The sequence below is a fragment of the Glossina fuscipes genome, unplaced genomic scaffold (assembly GCF_014805625.2).
Source record: "Glossina fuscipes isolate IAEA_lab_2018 unplaced genomic scaffold, Yale_Gfus_2 2, whole genome shotgun sequence".
Classification (NCBI taxonomy): Eukaryota; Metazoa; Arthropoda; class Insecta; order Diptera; family Glossinidae; genus Glossina; species Glossina fuscipes.
In genome coordinates, this window is record NW_023998416.1 from 33,763,009 (window position 1) to 33,790,244 (window position 27,236).

The 27,236-nt window shown below is 33.6% G+C and overlaps 1 protein-coding gene across 19 annotated transcripts in view; it reads right to left on the reverse strand.

Annotated features, from left to right (window-relative positions):
* LOC119634163 (nesprin-1) overlaps positions 1-27,236 on the reverse strand; it is a 161,356-nt gene that overhangs the window by 47,226 nt on the left and 86,894 nt on the right. For 17 of the 19 annotated variants that reach the window (XM_038028159.1, XM_038028154.1, XM_038028153.1 and 14 more), the window contains 4 exons: positions 23,414-23,565; positions 4,045-5,014; positions 3,769-3,981; positions 3,451-3,711 (listed from right to left, as the gene is read on the reverse strand). In XM_038028159.1, the coding sequence (XP_037884087.1) occupies positions 3,451-3,711; positions 3,769-3,981; positions 4,045-5,014; positions 23,414-23,565 (1,596 nt within the window). Of the gene's footprint in view, positions 1-22; positions 556-3,450; positions 3,712-3,768; positions 3,982-4,044; positions 5,015-23,413; positions 23,566-27,236 lie in introns of those variants that run through there. The other 2 variants (XM_038028160.1, XM_038028157.1) reach the window with 1 other exon arrangement.

Consider the following 27,236-nt stretch of genomic DNA (forward strand, 5'->3'; position numbering starts at 1 on the left):
AAAAACGGTAAAATTGGAAATTTTCCAAAAAACGTTAGGTTTTTCATATTTTGTGATTAAGGTGTTTTTTTTTTTGTTTTGTTTTATGTAGGACCTGATCTAAGACCTATAAATCGTTACTACTACACTGGGAAGAATATAAAATAAAACTATGTAACAAGTTATGGGGATTTCAAAAAAATCGCTTTTAAAATTTTATTATTAGTTAAAACGTTAAAATAGAAATAAAAAACTAAAATATAGTTAACTTTAACAACTATAATAAAATCGCGAGAAGCAAAGAGACTATGGTTGTCGTCTCAGCTTTTCAAAATATTTCCACATTAACTTAAGCAATACTGGCAGATATTGATTCCTTCTTTTCTTATAGCGGTAGCTGCTCTTATAAGTACTTTAAGTTATCTTCTTAAGTAAAAAGGGACGGTGGCAATATTAAAGTGGAACCTATAATTCTAGTATTGCTTGTTCTGGCGTACCGCGATGAACCATCAGTTTAATGCGTTCATTACGTGCGCATATTTTCGAATGTAAGTTTTTGACGCGTTCGCGACATGCCTACATTATTGAACCAAACACAGGAACGCATATACATATAAAAAACGGCCGTATAAAACAGAGACAGAACCATGAAGAGATAGAGAAAGAGTAAAGTTTTTTTTAAGGTAAAGGAGAAATCCCATAGTTTAAGTTGACCAGATTCACAAGACAAGTTTGTATAAATTTATATATATATGTATGGATCATACGGCAAATTCGATAATATTACAAGCAATCCCAAAAACCCGACAAAGAAGAAGGCAATTTTATATAGTAGAGGTCGCAAAAGTAAGCACGTTTATTTTAGGTTAGGCACGTTTTAGTTTCACAACAAATAGTACAATGAATAAGACAGAGAGGAGGGTTAATAGCATAATATGGAGTTAGTTGAATTATCAAAAAATCACATTCATGAGAGTGAGATGAGTTTTAAAACGTGAAAGTTACATAAAAGAAAAAACATAGAAATATAAACATTTACAGATACCGTTACCAAAGCAATTTCACGTCAATTGTTTGATTTTGTGGAGATTTGGTGATGAGTATATTATTATTATCATTCATTTTTTTTTTTTTTTTTTTTTTTTTTTACATAAGTGAATATTTTTATTGTTACGAAAGTTGAGCAACACAACAACATCAGGATTTAAAACAGAAGTTGGTTTATTTTTTGATAAAAAAAATGTTTTTTTTTTTTTTTTTGTTGCGTTTAATTATGTAGTGTGCGTGTAGATGTAAATAAATGAGAAAGAAAGAAAAAAAGAAAAAATGTCTTGTTTTAATTTAAAATAAAAACCGAAACCAAAAGAAAAATGTGTTTTTAAAAAAAATTTCAATATCCATATAACTGAGAAAAAGAGAATCTGCCACATATACCCCAAAGTAAGTATTTCATAAAGAGAAACATAAGCAAGAACAATGAAGAACTACTTGATCTAAATAAAGAGTAAATAGAAAATTTTGTAGTGTATGAAGAAAACAGCAAAACAAGTGTAATTAAATAAATACCGCAAATCCAAAATGAGAAGTAAACCGAAAATGAAGCATGTGTATGTTCGCGCTGGTGCATTACGACAAGTGGTGAATTTCCAAGAATTTGTTATAAGATAATGATATATTCTCTATCTAATGGTGATGGTGAGCGATATTTTCCTTTTTCTGAAAAATGAGTTTTCTTTTTTTTTTTTAAGTTAATATTTAAGCAATCTGCTTTTCTTTTTTTTTTAATAAATTACGTTTCTTTTCCTTTTGAAAACCATAATGTAGTGATTATCTCACTTGCCGTGTCAGCTGGACACTCGTTTAATGAGAAAATTACTGATAAAAACCTAAAATATAATTTCCACATATTGTTTCCTTTAACATTTATATGGCGTGACAACATCTGAAAGTGAAAGTATTGAATTCCCCTGCGCCTTCAGAATACTCATCACATACGTCAAATTAATAAAAATTGTACAATTTTTAATCAATTGCGGTCGTGTGACTTTGCATGGAATTATGAACCACGTTACGGCGATGAGAAATATTGAATGTTCGTTTTATGTTTGCTACAAACTAGTAAATTAGTTTGGAAGATCACATGGTTTTTATACCCTGTGCCACTTGCGGGACAAACAAGTGTGCACTAAGTTTGTACAGATCCACACTGACAATAACTTATGATACCATTTCTTATACCGATGTCCATCTGTCCGTCAGACTTTTTGTGTTCAACCTGTAGGTCGCAATTTTTGAGACGTTTTAATGAATTTGGTGCGCTGATATGTTTCTTTGAAAAGTCGTTATATAAATAATTGTATGACGCAATGGTGTAGGATATTTAACGAAACACCTTGACCTACTACAATGTTTTCATTTCTTCAAACTTAATCTTAGCAACAGACAGAAGAAAAGATTGTTATGACTACATCAGACCGTATTCACTCTGATGCGTATTTATACTTTTTGCAAGCAGGGAAAATCCACTCTCAAATTACGTTTTTGGGTATAATCAAGCTATTGCTTAAATTTTCTTAATGCAATAAAAATCAAAAATTGTCCTCTTTTATATTTCTAGGACCAAATTTTTTCTCCCAAAATTATACACATTCTAATGAATGCGTGCAAACTTTAATAAATGAGATCATCTTTTCTGTTTTCAAAGTGCTTGCTAGACCGTACAATTTCATAACCCGATATGCGTAGCTTTCACTATCTATTAACTTGTTTTGTGTGTTCATCCAATCCAAATGATACGATATGATTTATATTTAGACAAAAATGACATATGAAGTTACATATTTAAAACTTAAATGTACATGAAAAGGATGTCAACTAAAAATTATAGAAAAAACACATAGGGAGATGGATGGAAATTGTTTTGCAAATCGCTATTTTTTTATTTTTCTTTTTTATGTTATGAAATACGACAATGAAGGATGTAGGCCGTACGAGCATTCAACTTAAAAAAAAAAAAAAAAAAAACAATGAAAAAAAGTAAAGTAAATTTTGAAATAACGCAGCCACCGTGCATTTATTGTCTGTTCAGATCAACGTTATTGGTTGTTTTTTTCGGTTGTATTTCAATACAGTCAAAGAGGTTAGTTAAACTCAGTTTCACAAACAAAAATTTACGGTGTTTCATAAACTTTTTTCAATTAAAATGTGTGTTTAATATTTTCGTTGCTTAGAAAGGAGTTAATTCATTGAGATGAATTAAATGAGTAATGAGCGCATTTCATTAAAAAAAAAAAACAAAGACCAAAAACACTGATTATCCTAACTACTTTGTAGCTGGTACATGATATAATCTAAATTCCTGAATAAAGGATTAAACCTTTTTTCCTTTTTTTTAAATAAACTCTTTTCTAGTTCAACTCCATTCGAAACAAACTGACTGCTGTTTTGTTCGATAGCAAAAATCGTACATACCTGCTGTTCGGCTAAAGCACGATCACGATCATGCGGTAAATAGGTGGGTGCCAGTACAAGACGTAATTGTTGCTCTTCTTGTATTATTTTTTGTCGTAAGGTTTGCATTTGTTTTTGATAAATGTCGATTTGATTAAGGGTCTCTTCAAGATTTGAACATTTTTCCTTTACCATATCCGCTAAACTATCCAGAATGGTTAGCAATTCATCGACATTTTCGCTTAAACGTGGATCACCTCCCATACCATTTTTAAAGTGAACCTAAATCGAAATTTAATAACCGAAGCATTGGAAAAAATTTCAAAAGAATTTTCTTACCTCCAGTTTTTCTATAGACAAACTTAGTTTGGTCTTCTGCACGTTGATGTCCGCCGTTGTTTTTTCGCAGTAACCCAATTGATCACGTAGTGGCTTCTTTTTATGCTGCGTTGACTCCAATGATTGTTTCGTCTTCTCTATCCAATTGCGAATCTCTTTAATTTTACGCTCGCATTGATCCCATTCCTCACAAGCTTCCAATAGTAGTGCATTCTAAAAAAGAAAAAAAAAAAAAACCGAATAATAACCTTATACTTTTTCTTATTTTACACCTACCCTTTGCAGTAATACCGCTTCCACAGTGACTTTTGCCTCTTCGGCTTCTTCTAATTTTTCCTTGAGATCGCCTACTGTAGTTACCTGACTAATGTGTTCTAATTCCTTATCCATTTCGCTCAAATGCTTGACAATCGGTTTAATACTCTTCACAGCCGCCTGATAATCTGTGGACTTATTACGTGCCTCTGGTAATGTTCTCAATACAATATTTTGATCAATAAAAGCCTGTTTCTCTGCTGCCCAGCTCATCACAATTTGATACAAGTTCATAAAACGTGTCCAGGCATCTAAACTATCACCTACTTGTTGTTTCTTCTCGTCCAACCATGAACGTACTTGAGCCAACTGTTGACCTAATTGTTCGACCGTATTTTGCACTAAAATCTTTTCTTCATTATTACGGCAATTATCGATAATTAATTGTCCATTCGTTTTAACCAACGTGAAACGTTCATATATACCACTTATCTCATGATTAATGCGTTGCAAAAGCTCTTTCATTTGAGCTGGTGCCAAGGAACGATCTTGTACCTCTACCTCGGCCTGCATTAACCAACGTTGTATCTCATCGACGCCGGCTAAATAATCCGTACGTACCGTTTTGGCACGTTTGAATTCCTTTTGTTTCGTTTCCATATTGCTTTGTACGCGTTCCGATAAAAGTTCAAGAGCTGTAAATTCCTGCGCAATATCGCTAGGTATTAGATTCTGTTTGCTAAGATACGTTTCCTTGGTCTTATTTATTAAATGATTACTTTCATCAACGGTTGCTTTACTTTCTCGAATCAATTTCTCCAATTCGTTTTCGGTTTTAGTGATATTTGGCTCGAAAGCATGCACTGCTTGTATCTCTTCTAAAAGAGCATTAAATTTATCCTGCAAGCTAGATATACTGCGGAAAATGGTTTCGATTTCCTCTAAATCACGGTTAACCTGAAGATCCTTATCGTGCAAAGAGTCGTTTAATCTAAAGAATGAAAAAAACAACAACAACAACAACAACAAAATCATTAATTAATAATTGAATAAAGTACAAGTTTTTTTTATATACACATGAAAAAATATTTTTTCGCGATTTTTTTACTTTCAATGTTTTTATTATTACTTTTTGAACGAAATTTTTAATCTTTATCTTTTTAAAGAAAACTTTATATAAATATATAAATCTTTTATGTTTTTGCATGAAAACCTCACTGCGAGGCCATGTGTTTTCACGATGACGTTACAAATTTACCGCTATATTTTACACACATAAATGTATATATATATATATATATATATGCATGTATATTTTAAATAAATATCTATCAAAATATTTTGTTTTTCTTTTATATTTTAGCAATTTGAGGCTGTGAGATGATTTTTGCCGCTGAAAAAGTGAATTTGGCCGTTAACTGAAACAGTTGATACAAAATGAATGCTTTTGCCAACGATCTCAGGGCCCTCAATACAGTTAATCTCAAATGCGCACAAGCAATGTGATACTCGTACATATTGAAAATTTTTTAGAGAAAAAGATATAAGACAATGTAAGTTATAGGAAATGAATGAATGAATGAGAGATAATGGAAATGTATAAACTTTTAATGCCGAAAAGAACAAGTCACCGCAAAGCAAAACGAAAATCCATTTTTCCTATATGTCGATGTCATATTGTGCTGTATTAACTTAGACGCTCTTTTCAGGTAATTGTACACACTTAATGTATATTCAATCTTATTATACCCTACACCGCATATAGTACAAGGGTATATGAAGTTTTTGGGGATGGAAAGCTACAAGCGGAAGAACTTGAGCTGCACCCATCTTTTATTATACATATCGATTCAGAAAATAGTTCTAATCTTATCTGAATCGACGGACAGATGAGTTTAGAATCATGAGTTATTCATCTGTCTCGTAATGTGATTAAGTTACCTAATTAAGATAAAGAGTTCGGAATTGGCCAAAAGACAAAGGCGTAGTCATTTTCACGACCACCACAAGCGTATGTAATGATTCGGCAAAACTCTGAAGAACATACCTGGAGAGTTTTCAAGCATCCACTACATTTTGTTTCTCTCTCTATCTCTTAAATTCTCTGAATGTTTTAAGCCTGACTTCAAAAGAGACGCAGCTTTTCGACGAGAAACTTCACGGTTTCTACAGTCGCGATATAATAGTTTGGCAACATATTATTGATCACAATGCCATAAATTTGCTTTAATAAAATTTGTTTAAACTATAAGTAAAATATGCTGTTAAAGTGTTTGAGCTTTTTCGTTGAACCAATATTTTTAAGTAATTTCGTAATAGTTTTCATTGGAGATAACAAAAACAAAAAACTAATGTGTGTGCAATATCGGACAGACCGAGCCGACGAAGATTTTGGCTAGAATAAAATTAGAACTATCAAACAATAACGAAGTGCAGCCTAAAAGTAATACGGATACGATTGTCGGTCGCTCAATTATAGACAAGAATTAGAAGAACCTGAGGAATAGCATCGTGCAGCGTGACTTTTTTCTTCTAGTACAATATTACAAATTTTCTTTCTTAATTCAATTTTTAATTTACGTCCATTGTTATATTGTTGTATTAATTATATTTATTTGTTAAGCAAAAAATAAAAAAAAAAACTTTTGTTTACACAAAAAATGCTTTTTATTGTACGATATAACGGTATTGTGGACGTCTATTTATTAGATGTAACTAATTTAAATTTTATTTATTTATTTATTTTTGTTTTAAAAAATTTTTAAAAATACATCGCACATCGCCGTTTAGTACAGTTTTAGTGAGAAAATGACGTCATCATTTTTGTATTTTTTACTTAACATTCTCTCAATGATAATGATCGTTGTTTCAACTTTTTTATATGAATTCATACAAAGTGAATCACAGAAACATTGAAAAAAGAAATTTTGTCATGATAACATAAAAAATTTTTTTTAAAAAGCGTCAATAAGACGTAAATGGTGGCTAGAGATTCAAAAAGTAATTTAAATTTTCAAGTTTCATTGGTACCGTAGTTTACATCATTTCTGCTACGTGAATGAATAAATACAGAAGTTGCGTAAAGCAGCAGGATTCGCGATAAGCTTTTACATTAGAAGAGCGTCGTGCATATACCATAAAATAGTGAAAGTATACGAGAACAGTGATTATAATAATCACTAGATACGAATCTGCTAATACATCGTTATTTCGAAAAATGGGGAACGGACAGTTTGCATCTATTCATTATCTTTCGCTCATTATATTTAAAGGCAGACTTTAAGAATTATTTTGAAAACTTAAATCAAGATAAACAACAAGAATTCAACTCGACTTCCGAAGTAGAGAATACTAAACATACATTCGTTTGTAAACTAATCTGGAAAATATTTCAATTCTTTTAAACGGAAATGTTGGTCAAATATATTACTAAAGCTGTTTGCACGATTAGTTCATTTCTCATTGTGACGATAATAAGCACGGTATCGACTACCCGCACACTGTAATATTCATTCGTCTCGGTTGCAACACCCAACAATGATCTTTGCATACAGCTCGCTAAGTATGTTATAAATATCACAGATTAGTGTAAAAATTTAAGTCGATATGTTTACGGCCGTGTTGTTGGAAATCCAACAACAAATCCATACAAAGTGAAACTATTCGTCTCAACTTTGTTGTTGCCGTGAATCAAAGTTATAAAGACAGCCAGAATAGCTAAAAAAGTAGAAGCAAAATACGAAAATGTAGATTTCTGCTGTTACAGCATACATTGGTCTAAAAAATTTCATAATAATAATAAACGTAGAGTTCATTTTCCTTATCAAATTAAATTTCTTAGACAACTTCGCATTGCGATTGAACTTGTTTCCTTTAAGCAGCAACAAAAGCCACCTTTTGCTTTCGCTTTTTTTTTTAAACGACCAGCCACTCAGGAGATGTCCATTGCACGAGCGGGCACGGTGATGATCAACAAGCGCTCTACGAAGAAACAGAGAAAGGGAGCAGTGTTTGTGAGCGTTTGTCTTTAACACGGCGGAATAGACCACTGTTGGTGGGTTGTTCCAAAGGCGCGCAGACAAGTCGCGGCAGTGCGTCTTGTGGGACGCAGGTAACTTCAGGTCGAATGGGTGGGAGAGTTTAGAAAGCCGTATAATCCTGTTGAAGGACTTAAGTGGTGAACAAATATCTGTACATAAGTACCATGTCGTTCTTCTGCCTGTCCCGTTAGGTCATCGTTTCATTGCGTCTTCAGAAAACTTTCAGATTCATGAGATTTTAGGATTTTTTTTTTTTCAACGAACCATTTGTTTATCGTTCAACTTTTTCTTATCAATGTTTTCGACATCTCGTTTTAACAGCAGTTGCTTCAAGGTCTAGCACATAAGCTACTTAACAATTGATCTGTTTGCCATAAGATTACTTTTCATTATTCCTTCTATATGTTACAAACATATTGATCAACTACATAAGCCCCGCCGTAGGGACGATAACGAAAAATTCGAGAAATGATGCTTAAATATATTTTTAGCTCCTTGTGTTTTAATTAACGAAAATGAAAATTATGACCTTTCTGCTGAAAAAAAAGGTTCGATTGTACAACAACAAGAACACATTTTGATTCGTTAACAGCTCATTTTTCGTGCCGTGTATAAAATATGAGCACTTCCAGTGAAAAGTTATTGTAGATTTTTAATCCAGTTTGTAACAAATATAAATACGCTTTGGCGATTATAAATAAATTCTTCATCTTAAACAATTTATCTTAGAAGGGCGCATACAATAAAATAGAAACCTAAATCAAACATTGACATCGATCGGAACTTAGCAGAAGTATTTACTTGGTGTACATAAAAAATAATAATGTACAAACCTCCCAACATTAACACAAAGTTGCATATTTATTCTTTAGGGTATGCAAATTTCGCTCAAAATCGTTTAGTACTTTCTCATTTGATTATTTATCACATGTGCTTTTCTTCTTTTATACTTGACATCAAATTATGATGACGCGTATGCTCTTTTTCTTTCAAGAATTTTGTTTTTATGCATCCACCATCGAAGGTTGGGGGTATATTAATTTTGTCAAAACGTTTGCAACATACTGAGAAAAGCTCCACAGACGCTACAAAGTCTGCATATTCGTAATGTGTTTCATCTGCCAGATTGTTTGTGGTGAACATTTTCCGATTAAAACGTTTGCAATATCCTGAATAAAGCTTCAGAACCGTTACGAAGTGCACGCATTCCTGAATAGTTTCAAAGTCTGAATCCACATACTGAAGGGCAACTGCCTTCAATGTGTTTGCAATATCCTAAAGGCGCTGTGAAGTATATAAATTGATGATAAGTGTGAAATTCTGAAAGCACCGCGACTGTCTTCCATCTGCGCGTCCATGTGTGGAAAATAATTTCCCAGCCGCAAAAATTAAGATGTCTTCTTCAAAGTTGGCAAAAAAAAAAAATGGAAGTTCTTGCAAGCAAAGTGATATTGAAAATGAGCCAAATCGGTCAAAGAACTTGCCTACAGTGCAACACCAACTGAAAGTACCTTTGTTTTTAAAAGTATAAAAATTTGGTTTTTCGCTCATTGCTCATAACCTACAATAAGTACAAGGAATAAATTTCTGCGTATATTCTTTGGCTGACTCTTAGCCGCCTGCACAAAAATCTAAGAAACGCCTTTATATCCTACGCAAATGTGATGTGTAGAGTATCGAAATTGAATGGTTTTTTTTTTTGTTTTTCTTGTTCTTAGTGTTTTCAAAGATAAAGGTGACTGGTATAAAAAATTCGTCTAAAGCCGAATGTAAATTTCTTTCTTGTATTCTGCCCGTTTGTTTTCACTTCACGATATTTAGCGGCAAAAGCAGCAGACTATTTATTGGATATTTGCCAGTGCAAGAAAAAAAAAATTTTTTTTTTTTGGTGCGGTTAAAATAAAAACATTTTATAAAAATAAACATTCGACGTAGTTTTAATCGATTTAGATTCCTAATTTTATTATCACTAATAAAAATTAGTTAAAAAATTTGTAAAAAATTCTATTCAAAATATGATTTTTTCCTTTAGTTTGATCAATTTATGTATATATAGTGTACCACCAGTTAGCCGTTGTCTACGCAATGAAAAAAGATATAAAATTAAAGTCAAACGCCTGATATTTTATTAAATCAATAACGTTATTATGTCTGTTTGGTTTATAAGCGGTAAGCATAAGGAAATGAAATGAAAATTAGGTCATTAGAAATGTAATCGAGAATAAGTAACAGCCAGAAAATTTTCTTAAGGAAAAGAAAGCAATTTCTAAGCTGCGTTATTTATAGCTGAGAACGACTACTGACGATGAAAAATTTTTCTTTTTTTTTATTCGGCAAATCAACCAACCTTTCTTGTTTGACGACTTGGTCTTAATAATTGCCGTTTAATATACGATGATAAGGAGTAAAGGTTTACCGAGGTTTGTCCAAACCAGTCAGTTACTTGGCTGGTGCCTGGTGTTTATTATATGTGCTTTCACACAACAATTCCGAGTTTTTTTTCAACTAAAACTGGGCGGTTGTGTCCTGTACTACCCTGAATTTTCAAAAAAATTTTCTCTTTTCCAGTAACTTTTCTGAAAGAAATCATTAAATTTAAAGAAATTTTAACAACGCATTAATCATACGGCGTGGTGGTTATTTTCTTTTAAATATGAATATTTTTCTTCTTTTTGAAGCTGCTCTGCGCTCTTGTATGCTCTTGTCTGCTTGCTCGGACGCAGTAAAAAATGAGAAACTTATATTATATTGAAAAATTAATTATTCAATTGCAATTAATTTTATAATTTTTACGTTTAATAATCGTTAAATAATCCGCTTTCTTGTTATTATTTTTATAAGATTTCTTAAAGTCTTTTCAAATTTCTTCTTAAGGCACTTTGTTTTATCAATAGTTTTGTTAATTTGGTGAATTTTCTTTTCATTTGATTTTTTACAAATTCCAGCCATCCAGTTAAAACACTTCTGCTTATGTCTAAGACTAAATACAACTGAATTGTGAATTAAGTAGAGGCACGTTAACGGCGATCACGCAAAATATTTTTTAGGAAAATTATTTACCGGTGTCGTAAATTTCTCTATATTTATACACTCAGAGAAATTCACCACGCGTGAGCACCACAGAAAGTTCACTCAGAAAAACAAGACAAAAGAGAAAAGCTTTATAATTAAAGAGAGCGAATATATATAAATAGAGTCTAAAAGTGCGCTGTTGTAATAGACAGGAGAGGTTTCCCATACATGGGATTTCAGTAATCAAAATTTGATAATTCTTTTGTAGCATCTCACATATATACATTCAATATTTGACACAATACCGGCGTTGATCTTTTTGATAACTGAAAATTAATTCGTTTTATTCGCCGCTTACATTGGCATTTGCAACTATCTATTTGTGATAAATCAACATTTTCAACAGTAATGAAAAAAATGCATTTTGAATACACCTTTTTATGGATGTCCCTGTAATATGGTGACGGTGACGGTCGGAGAGGGGTGACGAAACAGGGAGCCAGTCGAACCTTAACGATTTTGTGTATGATGTGAATGTGAATGTTATGTCTTTACTGGTTGAGGACTATAGCTACGACTCAAGTAAGCTCTACCGCGTTGCAATTTGAACCCGCGAACATAGACCTACCTACTCGGCTACATAAGCGGATGCCGCCATATAAATTCGAGTATTGTCCAATTTTATCCTATTCGTACGTCGGCTCGTCGTAAAGTTGCAAAAATTTACATAGAAACTAAAACCTTGACAAATATATTTGGGGTTTAGTTCACTGGATTAAGTTTGATAGTAATAATAAGAGGTTAAAAATAATAAGGTTAAAAGCTATGAAATTTTTTAAAAGTGAGTAGTGTCCAAATTAACTTATATAACAGAGGTTTCGCACGATTTCGCACCCATAGGCTGCATATAATTATCCTTTTACACCCAGTGTTCGAAGTTCTTTATTAGATTTTCGAGAAATCCTATAAGGCACATATATATTTTATCACGCCATTAAAAACGGTCAAGGCCTAGAAGCACCCAGTTTTCTTATCACTCCAGTCAAGTTAAAAGTGAAAATTGTTCCACCTGACCGCAACTACCCAAGAATATATAAGAGATCTTAAATTGACCGATTGTGACCTGTAGGTAGTTATTCGACTTCCTTCGTACCGTTGAATTGCGAATTTATGAATGTCATAGGTTTTATTTACAATTCTTAGGAGATCTATTTACAACTTATTTACATAAACTTATGTTTACAACATTTTAATGCTTCTTTTGATCTCGTCCGCTCGATTACGCTTCAACTCTCTTGACTGACTTTCGATTTCGCTTACATTTTGTGAGAATATTCGTATGGATCCGCGATCTTTCTTAAATTTGCTACATTCGGTTATTATGCCAAATTGACATTTTTAGTGGATTTCTATGTCAAAAATCGCCAATTCTTTAGATGATGAGGGCGCCATATAGGGCGTCCTGTTTCCTAATCCAATACATTTTTAAATTTATCCCAATTTGGCCGCAGACAGGGCAGGCATATGCTTAAATCGTTTCGGAGACTAATTTTAAATCAATTGACCTAAGAAAAAACAAGTCTAACTTAAAGCGTTTTGTGTATTAGTATATGCTTACCAGAGTTGATGTAGAGTGTATAAAAAGGAGCAACATTTGAGTAAATATATGATTATTAACACACCCATTTATCTACAACGCGTTTCCAAACGAATATGTGCGATCACGCACACGATCGCTATATCAAGTGAAATACATTTTACTCTATCTTGTAATCAAATTTCGTACAAAACTCTCCGGTGGATTTTAAAACATTTGAATCAACTTAAGCGGTTAATTTCATGTACTATGTCTCAATTCATTGCATTTTTACTTTATTACCTCAACTAAAGGCATTATTAAGCTCCTATAAGAACTAATTACTTTCATCTCAACTCGATGTTCAATTACTATGCTCGATATGTTTTTTAGGGTGCCTCATTTTCTTCGTCACACCAAAATACATACACTTATCAAGTTCTCAAATTTTAAGATAAGGAAGGAAAAGCTAATGATAAGATCGCAGATGTAGAAAAAAAACAAAGAATGCCTACCAAACATTATCGTTGTCTTTATCTTATGACGAAAGTAATTTATTAAAAATCAAATGTAATTAAAAAACAAAAAAAAAACGAAAAATCAAAAATTGTAATTAAAATTGACTTAAACTGCGAGGAAGAAGTTTCATATCAAATCCCCATTAACCCGTCATCAGTGCTGAAAATGATTCGAAGGTACCCTACCCTTACCTTTAACATAGTTGAGACTTCCCATGGCTTAATTCAACTAATTTTTTGCTTGCAGTTATGTCAACAACAAAATTCTTCTAATTGAAACGTCAAACCCTCTTCCAGACACGAAAAAATCCCTATGTAAATCATATTGCCGAACGAGCAAATTTTTTCCGAAAATAATCTCACGTAATCTTTTTATAGGATCTAAGAAAGAAAATTTTTTCACAAATGTTTAGAAATTATTTCACATATGACTCACAAGTAATTGAATTAAGACAAGTAAGAACACTAAAGTCAGATAAAGACGATCTTTAGACACGCTATACCACCTTGCTTAATACAGACATAAAAAATTGTACACTGTTTTCATGTGAAGGCATAATTTCCATGAACGCCCTCGTATTAAGCGATGCACAAAATGTCAACTAACATGGTCCGAATTTAGCAAACACAATCTGCTTGTCAAAGGCATTTCCGCTTGCTTCCGTCATAAAAAACTACAAGTCAGGCATTGTCGCCGTAGAGAGTTTGCTGTTCGTGAGAGCCCCCTTATATGGTTGGGCCTAAGTAAAAGATCAACTTAATTTCAGTTGTTCAGCTGTTGCTATGAACGAATTTTCATCAAAAAAATATTGAAAATTTAAGTCTTTTTGCCATACAAAGATACAGTTGCCCTAGGAACGGTTATATGACAGTGGGGTTAAAACAAGTTCTCCCGATTCCCATTTCTCATACCAATTTAGAACGCGTAAATATTATTGCTCAGCGATTTTTGTCGCGAAATTGTGAAAATTAGAAAAGAAAGAAGAACAGGGAAAGAAAAAGATTCGAACAGGAGACAATGTCCAACGTTTTAATTATGTTACCCTTGTATTGCCTTTGATACGGATCAATGTAGTGAGTTGTTTGATGAACATTTCAACTGCGTTTAGGCAGTGTGTGCGTATTAGATTGAAATCTCGTATCGGCACCGAGGTATAATAAGTGCCGGCTTCGACTGTCAGACCAATAGCTGCTTTCTTTCTATTTCCATCCTTTTCATACTTGTTTTGTGGTTATTATTAACATTGGTTGTCCGCGCTAAATATTAGATTTCTATACCAATTTTTGAAATCGCGAACATTTCAACTACGCATGTCCTTTTTCACACAAAAGCGGACGAGCAGAGATAATTCAGACTTTTACGTTTACCAAGTACATATCCATTTGCTTTACAGAGTCTTTGATGCAGTTTTGTATAAAGTGCAAAGGGAAAGGCAAGTTTAATATATTTTTCTATTTCTTCCGTGGTAGTTATAAGAAAATAACTTTCTTGACATTTTAACCGGCAGAGAGTAAACACACTATAAATTGTTGCCGTGACTCTGGAGAACGTTAAGCAAACCCAACTGTTAGCGCCGGTCTTGTTAATTAAGTATTGCTTTTTCTCTTTCAAAGCATGAGCAATGCATTTTTACTCTTCTCCAAACACATGAGAAAGGGAGAGAAATTGTTTTCGAATCTTTTCATTTTCATTTATATTCTTAAAAGTAAGAGATATGACAGTGGAACCGGTCACATATTCAAAATAAAAAGTCATATGACATAAGCATGAGCATTCGAGTTTATGTTATTTTGAATGTTTTTGCTTCTGTTTTATTGAAAACAATCAACTTTGGAAAACTATTTTAAATAAAAACTTATAATAGCTTGATTACCTCACTCTGCCTGTAAAAGTCAAGTCAAATAGTTTAAAAGAGAAACAAAGTTTTTTTTTTTCAATATTTACAATTAGCGCAGTTCCAGTTGCTACACATACCGACCTCTTTCAGAAAGTGATCTTGTAAAATGTACTTGTATTGAAATGTTGTCAAAAATTGCAAAAATTTGTATTTATTTTTTGTCACCCTTTGCACTATAGAACAAAAGCATATGCATATACTAAAGAATAATATTTTTTTATACCCATCACCAAAGCGTACGAGGTATATCCATTTTGTCAAAACGTTTGCAAAGCCCAGAAGGAAGCATCAGAGGCCCCATAAAGTATCAGCATCGAATTCTAAACCCATTTAAGCATGTCCGTCTGTCCTTCTGTTCGTCTGGGTAATATCTTTTTTAAACAAATTTGGCAGAATCATTGGAAGATTCTGCATGCAGGTTAGCCCTTAGACTGAGAAAACTTCTGTTTGAACTGAATGAAAAATTGGTTTTTTGCTCATTACCCATAAACTATAGCAAATAAATGTACAAAACCTTGCAGGTATATTCAAGTCATGATAGTACTGAAGCATTTGTGCGCAAAAACGGAAAAAATTGACCACGCCTTCCCAATATTATAGTGCATCAAAATTTAATTATTTTTTCAATGTCTTTGTAACGCGCAGAAACCAGCTTCAAAAACTCCATAAAATGTACAAATTCTTGGCCCATTTCATATCTTGAAAACCTAAACATAGCAGTCTGTTCGTCTGTCCATCTATCTGTGTGCGCAACATTGTAGCATTTGTGGTAAACATTCTCCACTTAGCGAAAATGTAGGCATTGCTTACAAATTTGCGAAAGAATATGAAATTGACCTAAACTTTTCAAAGGACACGCCTACAACATCCATATGCCTCTACAAAAAAACTTTAATTTTGAAAATTGAAGAAATCAACTGCGCCCACTCTTTATTAGAAAGCATGAGATTTGTGATCCAGTTTAAGATCCAAAAACTCAAATCAATAGATAGAAAATTTTGAAACGTTTTTTTAACTGAGGACCTTAATTATATATCGACACATAATATATCGAATTAAGGCCCTCAGTTAAAATTTTTGTCTATTGAAAGCGAGTTCGCAGGCGAATCAAGATTATCTTTTTGAATATTTGCTACTAAATGTCAATCACAGTTTTTGCTTGTTACGAATGGATGTACCACGAATTTTCTCTTCTTTACGACAGCTTTTACCAACGTAAGCGTACCGAAAATATGTTCTTCGACGCTTCTTGCACGTCGTCTGTGGGTAAAGGACACGAAGCTCTCAAGGGGAAGATCTAAGATGTCGCTTCTCTGATTCTTATTTATTTTTTTTGGTCCCAGCAAGAGCGAAGTGAAAAGTTTAATAAGTTATGTAGAAAGGACAAGAAATCAATGCAACCTTCAAATAGCAGTACTTGGCTTGAAAACAAAGTACTATAGTTTGTTTCCCAAGCTGTTTCAAAAGAAGTTATCTTCAGATAACGTATTTCCATTGATTTTAATTTACAATGAATTGAATTTAAACTTCAGCTGTGCTATTTAAATAAATATTTATTTACTTATCGATATCTATTTTGTCTCCTTCAAAGTAATCCCGTTTAATCCACTTGTGCGAGCTTTTTTTCCAATTTTTGTCGTGCTGGAGTATCCACGACGACCATCGCCCTGCTTGTATCTCTTATAAACACGGTTTTTGTTCAAAGTAGACTCGTCAAATGCCACAATCAATATTTTAAGTGTGTTGAAGCATCACCAAAAAACAAAAAAGATTCGAAAAGCGAACGTACGTAGCCCACAAAATATGAAAGGTTACTTTTTTTGAACACACCTTGTATAAATTTCTGACGACCGGAAGCTTTTTAAAGCACAGCGTGCTCAAATGCACATTTCTATAGCTTAAAACTATTTATGATACTCATGGTGGATAGATAAACAGAACCCTTAAGACAATAAAAAAATTTCCTGCTAATGCATCCATAAATACTTCGTTTTATATTCGAAATAAATTGTATAAGTATTTACCCTAATCTGGCTACCAAGTATGTAAACAAACCTCTTGAGCCCTGACCAAAAGAAAATGAATTTCTTAGGCTTTGCAAAAATAATTTCGAGAACATTGATTTCACAATTATCTTGGGAAGCATGCTGAATAACATTAAATAAATTTCTGTGGTCGTCTATATGTACTGTAGGTACATGACATCATGTTTTATATAATTTCGTTTATTAAATCATGAAAATTTTATTATTACACAGCCGGTATATTAAAGCTACAGTTTACCCATTCAACGCTACTACAATTATTCCCAAGTGATTTATGGCAGCGTTATTGCAACAGCATTACAAATCATTGACAAACACAGTGACAAACAAGTGAAAACACAATTTCCGGGTCGCATCGACTATTATGTACTTTACACCGCTTTCCCCGATATAATTAATTCTTCATTCATCTTTGTAGTAATATAATTAAAATTATATATTATTTCCAAAAATTATAGAACGATTCCTTACGTGGATCGTCAAAAATGTGAACTGACGTCATGCTAATGCCATACATTTTGATTTTCTTGTCAAAGATATTAACAGTCCGCACTCAGTTTTTGGCAAAATAGATGCTTAACTGTTTTGAGAACCCCGATATGGAAATGGACTCAAAAACTTAGCCTATATTCTCCAAATGAGATAAAATGAATTTTTATGATTTATGGATAAATTTTCGTCGCAAGATATCGTAAATTAGACCTTTTTTTCTTTCTATACAAGGTCTTACGTTTCATAAGAGGGCTGATATGGGAAGTAGTTCAAAAGTATGCATATATTTGATTATTCCTTACGATCCATATTTGTCATGTCAATTTAGTATACCGTAGTACTAGCCTTTGAACGGCTTTTGTCTTGAAATTCGGAAAGTTACAGTATTGTTTCATATAGCGACTTTTTAAGATGAGGCGCTACGTGAAGAGTGATCGACAAAGCAATCCGATCATACGTATTCTCAACAACGTTCGTACGTGGGGCAACACATGACGGCGTACAGAATTTCGTCAAAGTATTTCAAAAATTGCAATAAGAATACGCGGACAGACTTCCGATCAAAAATCGATTAATGTAATAAAACTTAGGTATATTTTAAGCCCTTCTTAAGCAAGCTGGTCAAGATCCACGCCCGTTCAAATTTAACATGGCCTGTGTAACAAGTTGTGTAGGGCATAAACAAGTATTCTTAAGTTGAAGTGAGATCTTTTGTCATATTAACTCACTAACTCACTCATAATGTGACAAGGTAAGTAAAAATAAACAAAAAAAATTTTTATATTCATCTTGGACCGGTTTTGGGTATTCAAAATACCAAAAGCACATATGTTATAAAGCTTTTGAATTTTAAAAAAGGTTTTGTAAGAAAATAAACTTGCCGATTCCTGCAAGAGGCAACAGCTAAAGCCATTGGTCAGTCGGCTTGGAAATGCGCATCAATCGGGAGCATCGTCGTTTGAATAGCGTCGCTTCCAACCTATTCAGGCAAGAAATCGGTATATACCTAAGAAGCAACTTTGAATATCGTGGTGTAATGAAGAATATGGGAGTGCCTTCACGGCGTGTTAAAGCGGCGTTAATTATGTTGACGGCTGCGTAAAATTTAATATCGTTATCGTCGAAAACATGTTGGTATCTCTTGAAGAAACATATTATCATTAGCGCTGCATTAATAATTGGTTGGCAGCTGGACGGGACACATCAACTGCTAAACTTTCCTTATAAAATCTCAGTGGAAAAATATAATTTCGACTTTTCAATACCCTACACCACTTGCAGGGTACATTAAGGTTGTGCGAATGTATGTAACATCCAGAAAGATTTGCAATAGACCAAACTTTAATTATGCCGATCGATCCATTCGTTAAACGACTTAATCCTCTATGCCCGTCTGTCTGTCTGAACCTACAAGCCGCAAATTTTGAGATATTTCGTATACTGACGAGTTTTGGCGCAAGTATGAACGCTATTGAAAATGGTTCTAATCGGAAAACTTTTGCAATTTTTTTGAATAGGGATGGTTCAGAGTATTTTAGGGTAGATCGCATCCCACTACACTGTTTTTACTTGTTTTACTTTTAAAATGCAGTCTCAATGTAGAAATGATGTAAGAATGTCCAAATTTTTAATTGTGCCAGCGCTGTTGTCTTTGGTACGTACCATCCGCACTAGAGTAGATTTTTTGATCGGCATTTTAACTGACTCTAGGGCGTTAATACGATAGATCGATATCTCTTATGGGCGCAGAGGTAATTTCTGCAAATGCTTGCAGCAAATCTCAGACCAACATCTGCCTCAAAAATTTAATCTTGTTTATCTGCCCACAGTGTCTTAGTCCAAGGACGAACACTATTGATTCAGATCGGATCACCTTTTTCCACCCATTCCCATATAATAATAATGCCTTATTTTGAATAGTCATGAGCCGCGGCTTACTGCAGCATTTTTACTTATTTCTAGTTCTTTTCCTACATCTTATGCGACTGAAAGTGTCATTAACGTACAGTGTTTGGCTGTCCATAACCGCCACAATGTTTGCAATGGTATGCTCAACGTGGTTTCCGATTCCCCGCTTTTGATGTATTATAAAGTTATCATAGCACTCTCAGGCAACGGCAAATAACCTACGATACTTATGCTATGTTATTGTATTAACTATGCGTTCACACGTAGTATTTAAAATGACTAATTTTTTAATAACATTTGAAGTGACTGAAATTTAAATTAATACAAAATTATTTTTGATATACATATATTTTGCACAGAGTATTTCTCGCTCTTCTCCAGACCGGTTTTTCAATAGTTACTTAATCATGTGCACCATACAATTTTCGGTATTGAGGAAAATGCCGCTCTTTTGCTAATATTTGTACTTATGTAGAAAACAAAAACAAATTTTTTATGTACCTCAAGAGCAAATTAAAACCAAAACGAAAACGAATATAAATAGTAAAGTATTTTTTACGAATGCAAACAATTTCACTCTTTATGTATGCATATGTGAAGTGTAAAAATCGAACGGTTATTTTTACTGTTTCTTCCGGCATCTTTGGCAATAAAGAGAAAAAAATTCGAAATCCACCACAAACCATACAAACTAAGAGAATTTGGAAGGTACTGAGGTGGTATTCTTGAGCGTGCGCACTTTTTAGAAAACATATTGCCTTGCTAATTTTTACACATAAATTGATTTAATTAATTACAACAATTGCTTGAAAAGAAAATGTAAGAAACATGTAAAAAAATATACGACTGCAACAAGAACTTGAAAAATAATATAATTTTAAAGGTTATACAGCAATATATAGAACCAGATTTTGTATATTTTGTGCTGTACAGTTTTTTGCCTTACCATATGGGATATTTCGCACGCGAAAATATAAGAAAAAGCAATAAAACAAAAATTTTCATTTTTATGCCCACCAGCGAAGGTTGAGAGATATATTCAATTTATCAAAACGTTTGCAAACACCCATTAGGAAACAGGAAATATATAAAATTTATATATTCTAGATCACATTAGCATTAAATTTTGAATCAATTTAGGCGTTCTCTCCGTTCTGCCCTGTGAATAGGTCGGTCCAGGCAACAAATTTTGCAGAGATATTGCTAGCTCTTGCACACAAATTGCTATTGAAAAATGGCCAAATCGGTCAGAAGTTGCAGCATGGGTTTAACGTGAATTCCTGCCAGCAAGGCTTAACCTCACGGTGGCCCATGCCACGGGGGTTATTAAGCGTAACCCACGCCTCCTGGCGAGTTAGACAATCCCTATAAACTAGGAGCCTAAACAGCACCAGAGTCCAGATTGTTTATTGTGCATGGATCAATATACCCACTCTGGTCAGTGTTGAGGCCTAGCTGCTCTCGATTTGTTCCACTTTGGCTTGGAACAGTGTAACCACAACCACCACGAGTACTCCCCCAATATAAACTTCTTAGTTCCTCCGCTTTCATAAGTAAAAAATTAATTTTTTTCTTTACTGCTCACATACTACAGCGAATACAACGTACAACTACTTTTATGTATATTCTTTGGATGATGTGACCAAAATGGCAAATATCGATCACGCCCACAGAATGCTATACAGATTATCGAATTTCCATTTTATGGTGAAATGTTTACACCACCCTAACATAGTTTCGGAGACAAAATAAAGTATATCCGGCCACGTGATGTCCATGGTAAACATTAGAGCACCTCACGTTGGTATTGGAAAAAGAGCCAAATCAATCAGAGAACACGCCTACATTTCAGAATGCAGTAAGGGCACCTCTGTTTTCAAAAGCAAAAAATTCGGCTATTTCGACCCTTATATTCAAAAACTGCAATAAATTTTATCATAATAGTCATAATAGAATCTTAAAATGATCCTTAGCGGCATTATACACAAAGTAGAACTTAGTCAGGGCAAATACAATTCCGTAGCGAAATTCCGAAAGATGTCATATGTACTTGTTTTTGCATATGTCAAACATATGAGGAGTGCTGCAGTTTCAATAAAAAACTGAAACTGGCGATGCACGCTATGAAAATATATACCGAAGTTCGTCAGTTTAATTATGTTTTTAATTTAAAAGAAGAACGTGCAAAAACAGTGCAGGGAGCTGCGGCTCACCATTAAACATCCTACACAACTTCGCCTAATACGTTCTTTCATATGAAGACTTTTTAAAATAAGATATTATGAGGAAAGTCGCCGAAAAAATGGTTCGCCCCACTTTCAATAATGTCCTTTTTTGGTCCAAAACATGTCGGTGTAAGAAAGTTTATCAAAGTATGTGAAATCATGTGACTATAGGTTGGTCACAATTATACACGGGCACACTATTAAACGAACGAAGAGACAGACAAGCTTAGATCTATCGGTATAAAGAAAGAGGGATTTATCTCAAATCCTTTTGGGTGTTACACACATCCGCACAAAGTATGTAAAGTGTAAGAAAGTAATGCATTCGCTTTATTTCGTTTTTCGCATTAGTGAATGGACCAAATACGGATCCGAAAGTGATAAGCTAATGCATGTATCGGAAAGGATTGCCGATATTTCATAAAACGAACATTTTCATGTTCGATATGTTTCTAGCTTTGAGCAAGGAACGAGGGATATCGATCGAATTGAGTAAAAATCTAACCCAAATATTTATAACCAACTGGTTGGAGATCTTTACAAATGCTCCGAGAAATCTACAAGTTTGTGAGACAGTTTGTTTCTGAAATATAGTCGACACTTGTGGATTTTTAAATGGCTTGGTGCTGTTGATAAATGGAAATACACACTGTGTTGAGATATTTCTCATTAATAAAAAGCTGCTAATTTTCCTAAAGCAGAAGCATTACGTTTATGAGCGTCATAATATCCCTGCTGAGTTCATACTTTCTATCTAAAGGAAGTCCTTGTTTGCTTTTTTGTTTGTGCTTGAAAATTGACCTTCTGTCTGCTTTTAATAATAATAAAAAAAAACGCCAAGTACCCGGGATGAACAAGTAAGTAACTCTTGAGATATAGCAAAAGTAGGAAACACAAAACAATAGCTCACAGAGTGATGCTTACTACAGCAGGTTAATGTTACAAAAGAAGTATGTAAGAGACAAAAAAAAAAAAAAAAAAAAGAAAGAGGGAAAACAAAAGTAGAAGAAAAGGAGGAAAAAAGTCTACTTGTTAGACTGTCATCTAAAAATAGACGAATTTCACAATCTACTAACTGTTGCGTTACACTTCGCCGGGACACATCGACTCTGCCTTTCTGCACCATATTTTTTCTTTTTTAATTCACTGAACCGTTACGAGAAAAGAAAACCTGTCACAAACAAACTGCAATAGACCATGAGAATCAACCGAAACAGTATCTAATAAAGCTGCTAAAACCAAAACTGAAAATATATGAAAGAACTCCCACTTTTTATAAAGCGATAAATACCGATTAATGCCGGTTTTGCTTTCAAATCTCTTTATAAATATGTATAAAGCGACAATTTCCGGTTTTATAATCATATATAAAACAGCAACAATAAAACATCGAAAACTTTTAAAAATAACAAATTTAAACAATTGCATGTGTTTTAATTATTATGATGCGGTTGGTTTGAGCCGAGCTAGTGCAACTCTCATAACAATTTTTTTTTTTTTTTTTTTTTTTTTTTTGAACAACACACAAGTGAAACAACACAACAGAGTGCTCGAGAGATAGCTCTAGTCAGCGACTAACCCATAATCAGATATTTAAAAAAAAAAGAAGAGAGCTTATGTTCTAAACAACGCGACGATAATGAAGTAATTTCATGTAAGTATTGCTTGTTACTCACTTGGATTGTTGTTGCACTAAGTTATCCAATTTGGCCTGTATGGCCTCCGCCGAGGGTTGGTGAACTTCCCCAAGGAATGTGACGATTGATTTTGAGAGCGCCTCAATATCTTTATGTGATGATTTAAGTTCTTCAGACTCGTTAAGTACCTCCTGCGTTTAAAATAAACATATATATTTATTAAATTTTTTTTTTTAAATTGTTTACTGAAAAAGTATATCGGTGTGAAAAAAATGATTTCTCTTCACTTCGTTCTGTATACATAAATAGATATGTGTAAAGTAAATATAAGTAAAAGCACGTAATTGAGACTTTAAAGACTTAAGTCAAAGCGTCGCTGTGAATTAAAGAGTTTCGCAACCAGACATTTGAAGGTTAATGCCGCCGCGGAGCGGTTATGCAAAATTTATTTTTATTATTAAGTCTTTCTTTAGTCGTTTTATTTCTTTTTCTTTTCAAAAAAAGGTACACCGAGCACGTACCGTGAGTACAAGTAAATACAAATGTCTACAAAACGAATAAAATATACATATGTAAGCAGACAACGCTTTTTGTTATAATACAATATGGAGCAGGGAAATCTGGTGATCAAGCTATTAGGGCCTTACAATTGAACTGATAACGATCTGTCGGCAGCCAATGGCTGACAGTAGGTAGATACGAAAGCCGGTCAACCCGACGATCTATCGCATTGCTTTTTAACTTGTACTAAGGACTACTTAATTCTCGTTCTTCACCTCGAAAGAGTTCTCTACGTTAACATGGAACATGCGCAGATTTGCCTCTTCAACCAGCGATTTCTTCGCGTTTATGTTTTTCATCGCTGAGTTTCTTTTCCTTTCGAACGAATCTTTTAGTCGCGCCCTGCGCCCTCTATAAATATGAATTCAAGTTTGCAGTCGCGTCTAGATGAATGACCGCAACTTCGCTGAGCTACATATAACGCAACTGAACTAAAGCGAGCTTAGAGATTATATTTGTGTCAATAATAGCTCTGATATAATTTTGAGAGTAATGGCCGAAGGTAGCCCGCAGACATTTTCAAATATATTTCAGATATATAAGAATGCTCTGCTAAATGCGCGTACATAAAATCTATTAGGTCTGTGGCAATAGATTCTTCTAGCGAAAGTGTTAATACCAATATAATATCTTCAGCTTAGTAAGGAATTTTGCCAAGACGTGATGTACGCGTTAGCATATATTAGCTTATGAACACAAGTTTTGCATATGATGGATGTGTAAAGTGATAAATGAAAACTTCGCTTTAGAAAAAGTTATTATTATTGTAATCGCCGTGAGAGTGTTTGTGGTATTTTTAAGTGAGACAACCCAATTATAAATGAAATTAAAACGAAATCGAAATAAAAACTAACTACAGCTATAATTGTAGTAATAAAAAAAAAAAAAAAAAAACAACCAAAAAAACGTGATATTCAATTCAGGTCGAGTTTGTTATGCTCATAGCATAATGAAATCAAAAAAAATATTTATTTTAAAATTTCTAAAAACGATGGAGACGTAACATGCTATGTGAGCATACAGGTAAATGCCAGCAAACATATATAGCAACAATTAAAAATTCAACGCCACCTAGAAGCTAACGTTCCCAAGAAAGAGTATAACTAGCGCTATTATTGTACCGGATAATAAAGTTCAATATGTTTCACGCTGCAGCATATAAGTTCCTGCCCAAATGTGCAGAATATGCATTATGTGAACGTCCCAAGAAGCATTACGTTTCCTCTTTAACTGGAACTCAAACTCAGCTCAAATAAATGAAACGGAACCATAAATCTAAACAACTAGGATCAGTGTTCAGAGCGCGCAGGCTTACTCTGTGTATTTGACAGGGTCAGCTATAGATATAGATGCTAGAACTCAACGATACAATCACTGGCGTACGTTAGCAACAACAAGTAGCGCAAGTTAGACCACTATGAAATTAGAAAGGTCCTAACCAATAGACCAAAACACATGAAAATAGGAGTTTCAACATGACAATTGCTCAATGCTTTTTATTAGTTTTTTTTTTTTCTAAACGACTAGTCAACTCATGGTATGTCGGCTACTCGTGTAATACTGCGACGAGTAGAAGGAAGAGCAAGTGCAGAAAGGCAGAGATGTAGAAAGGTTGCAAAGCCTAGTGGGTCGGGTCCGGCAGGGTTTAGCGAAGCGGTATAGAGCACTTGTTGATGGACCATGGCCGAATAGAACCTTTTTACACGTATTATGTAGCACTTTTCATTTTCATGATTAAACTCCTACTTTTTGATTGTCGTCAATTGGATCATTTTGCTGCTATGTCTGCTAGGTAAGGCGCTCTAAAAGTTTTAAAACTCACCCAAAAAAAAGGAGATTAATGGCGAGTGAAAACACTTGCACCCTGATGAACTCCTTGTTATAGTTCGACACGTTATATCTTCTTAAAGACGTGCGCTCCCAAAAACATGACGAAACCGAATACATTCAGTCGTAACTGACAACTTCACGAATCGGTGAAATGTTTTTAGTTTCTATGCTACATTACCGTTGGTATCGCACCTTACGACATGATGAGCATCAGGTATAGCTTTCTGGCGTTGACGACAACAAACGTGCAGTAACCAAACAATAATTTTTGAGGCGTACACTATTTGACGAGAGTAGGGTATAAAATAGGTTACACGTTGTAACTACAAAAGCGTGTAAAATGTTTTAAAATTTATTTGGTTCTTTTATTTTACTCAATTTTAGGATTTTCAAAATTTGATACATTTTTAAAGCGATCCAGACTCCCTCCGTGAACAAGGATATGTGCGCAGAATGTTTTATGCCCTTTTTAAAGTGTACTTTTGAAAGTAATGTAGCGATAAAAACGATAATGGGAGAAAAACAAAGCTCATTATATACAGCATACAGAAGCAGATAGCACAACACAGGTTCGCTTCGATACTTCATAAATGAATTCATTTATACGATTTTTTCAATATTCTATAAACAAATACGGCATGACAAGGCAAGAAGGAGAAATCTTGACACATTGAATATGGGGTGGGTGTATAGGATTGATTGATGAGGATTACCTCCGAAAAGCACATTTCCCTAACGTTCTAACATAATTCATTATTTAAGAATATTTTGGAGGTCACTATAGAACGTAGATGCTCTGAATTAGGCGTGACAACAGGCGGATTGAACTAGTTCACTATTTTGTAGTAAAAGCCCCTGAAGTATTGCCATAAGCGTGTGCCTACTGTTATATATTCCAGTACATATATAAATTGATTTATTACGTTCCATGATATAAAATTAATCTAAAATTAGCCGAAAAAAAAATTTTAAGTTAATGTTATGTTAAGTAAAAAGTATCGACGCACAGTTGTTTCATTTGTTGTAGTTTTTGTTATTACCGTTTAAGGTAAAACTACAAATACGGCATAAGATTGTTTTTGCTATTTTTATCGCATGGAAAATTAATTTCAATTGCCTTTTCATACAATTCAAGGTAAGAGAAACTAATCGTGCTTAGAGTTTTTATACTTCGCACTCAAAATGAAGTGTACCAATTTTGCCTTCACTGTGAAGCATAGCACATTAATTTAGATTATCGAACGTTAGCAGCAGTGATTATACAAGACCTACAAGTATGTCCTTCCGTTCGTGTTCTACTGGTTATTTTCAATGTCCACAAAAAGATGATATTGGTTTCGAAATACTTTTAATCATAAAGTCCAAGCCCAGCATTGAGAAGGATATGAATAATTGGACAGACTTTTAAAATATAAAAAAGCATAATATTATCGTACATTTATTTGCTTATAACCTAACAATTTGGCGAGTG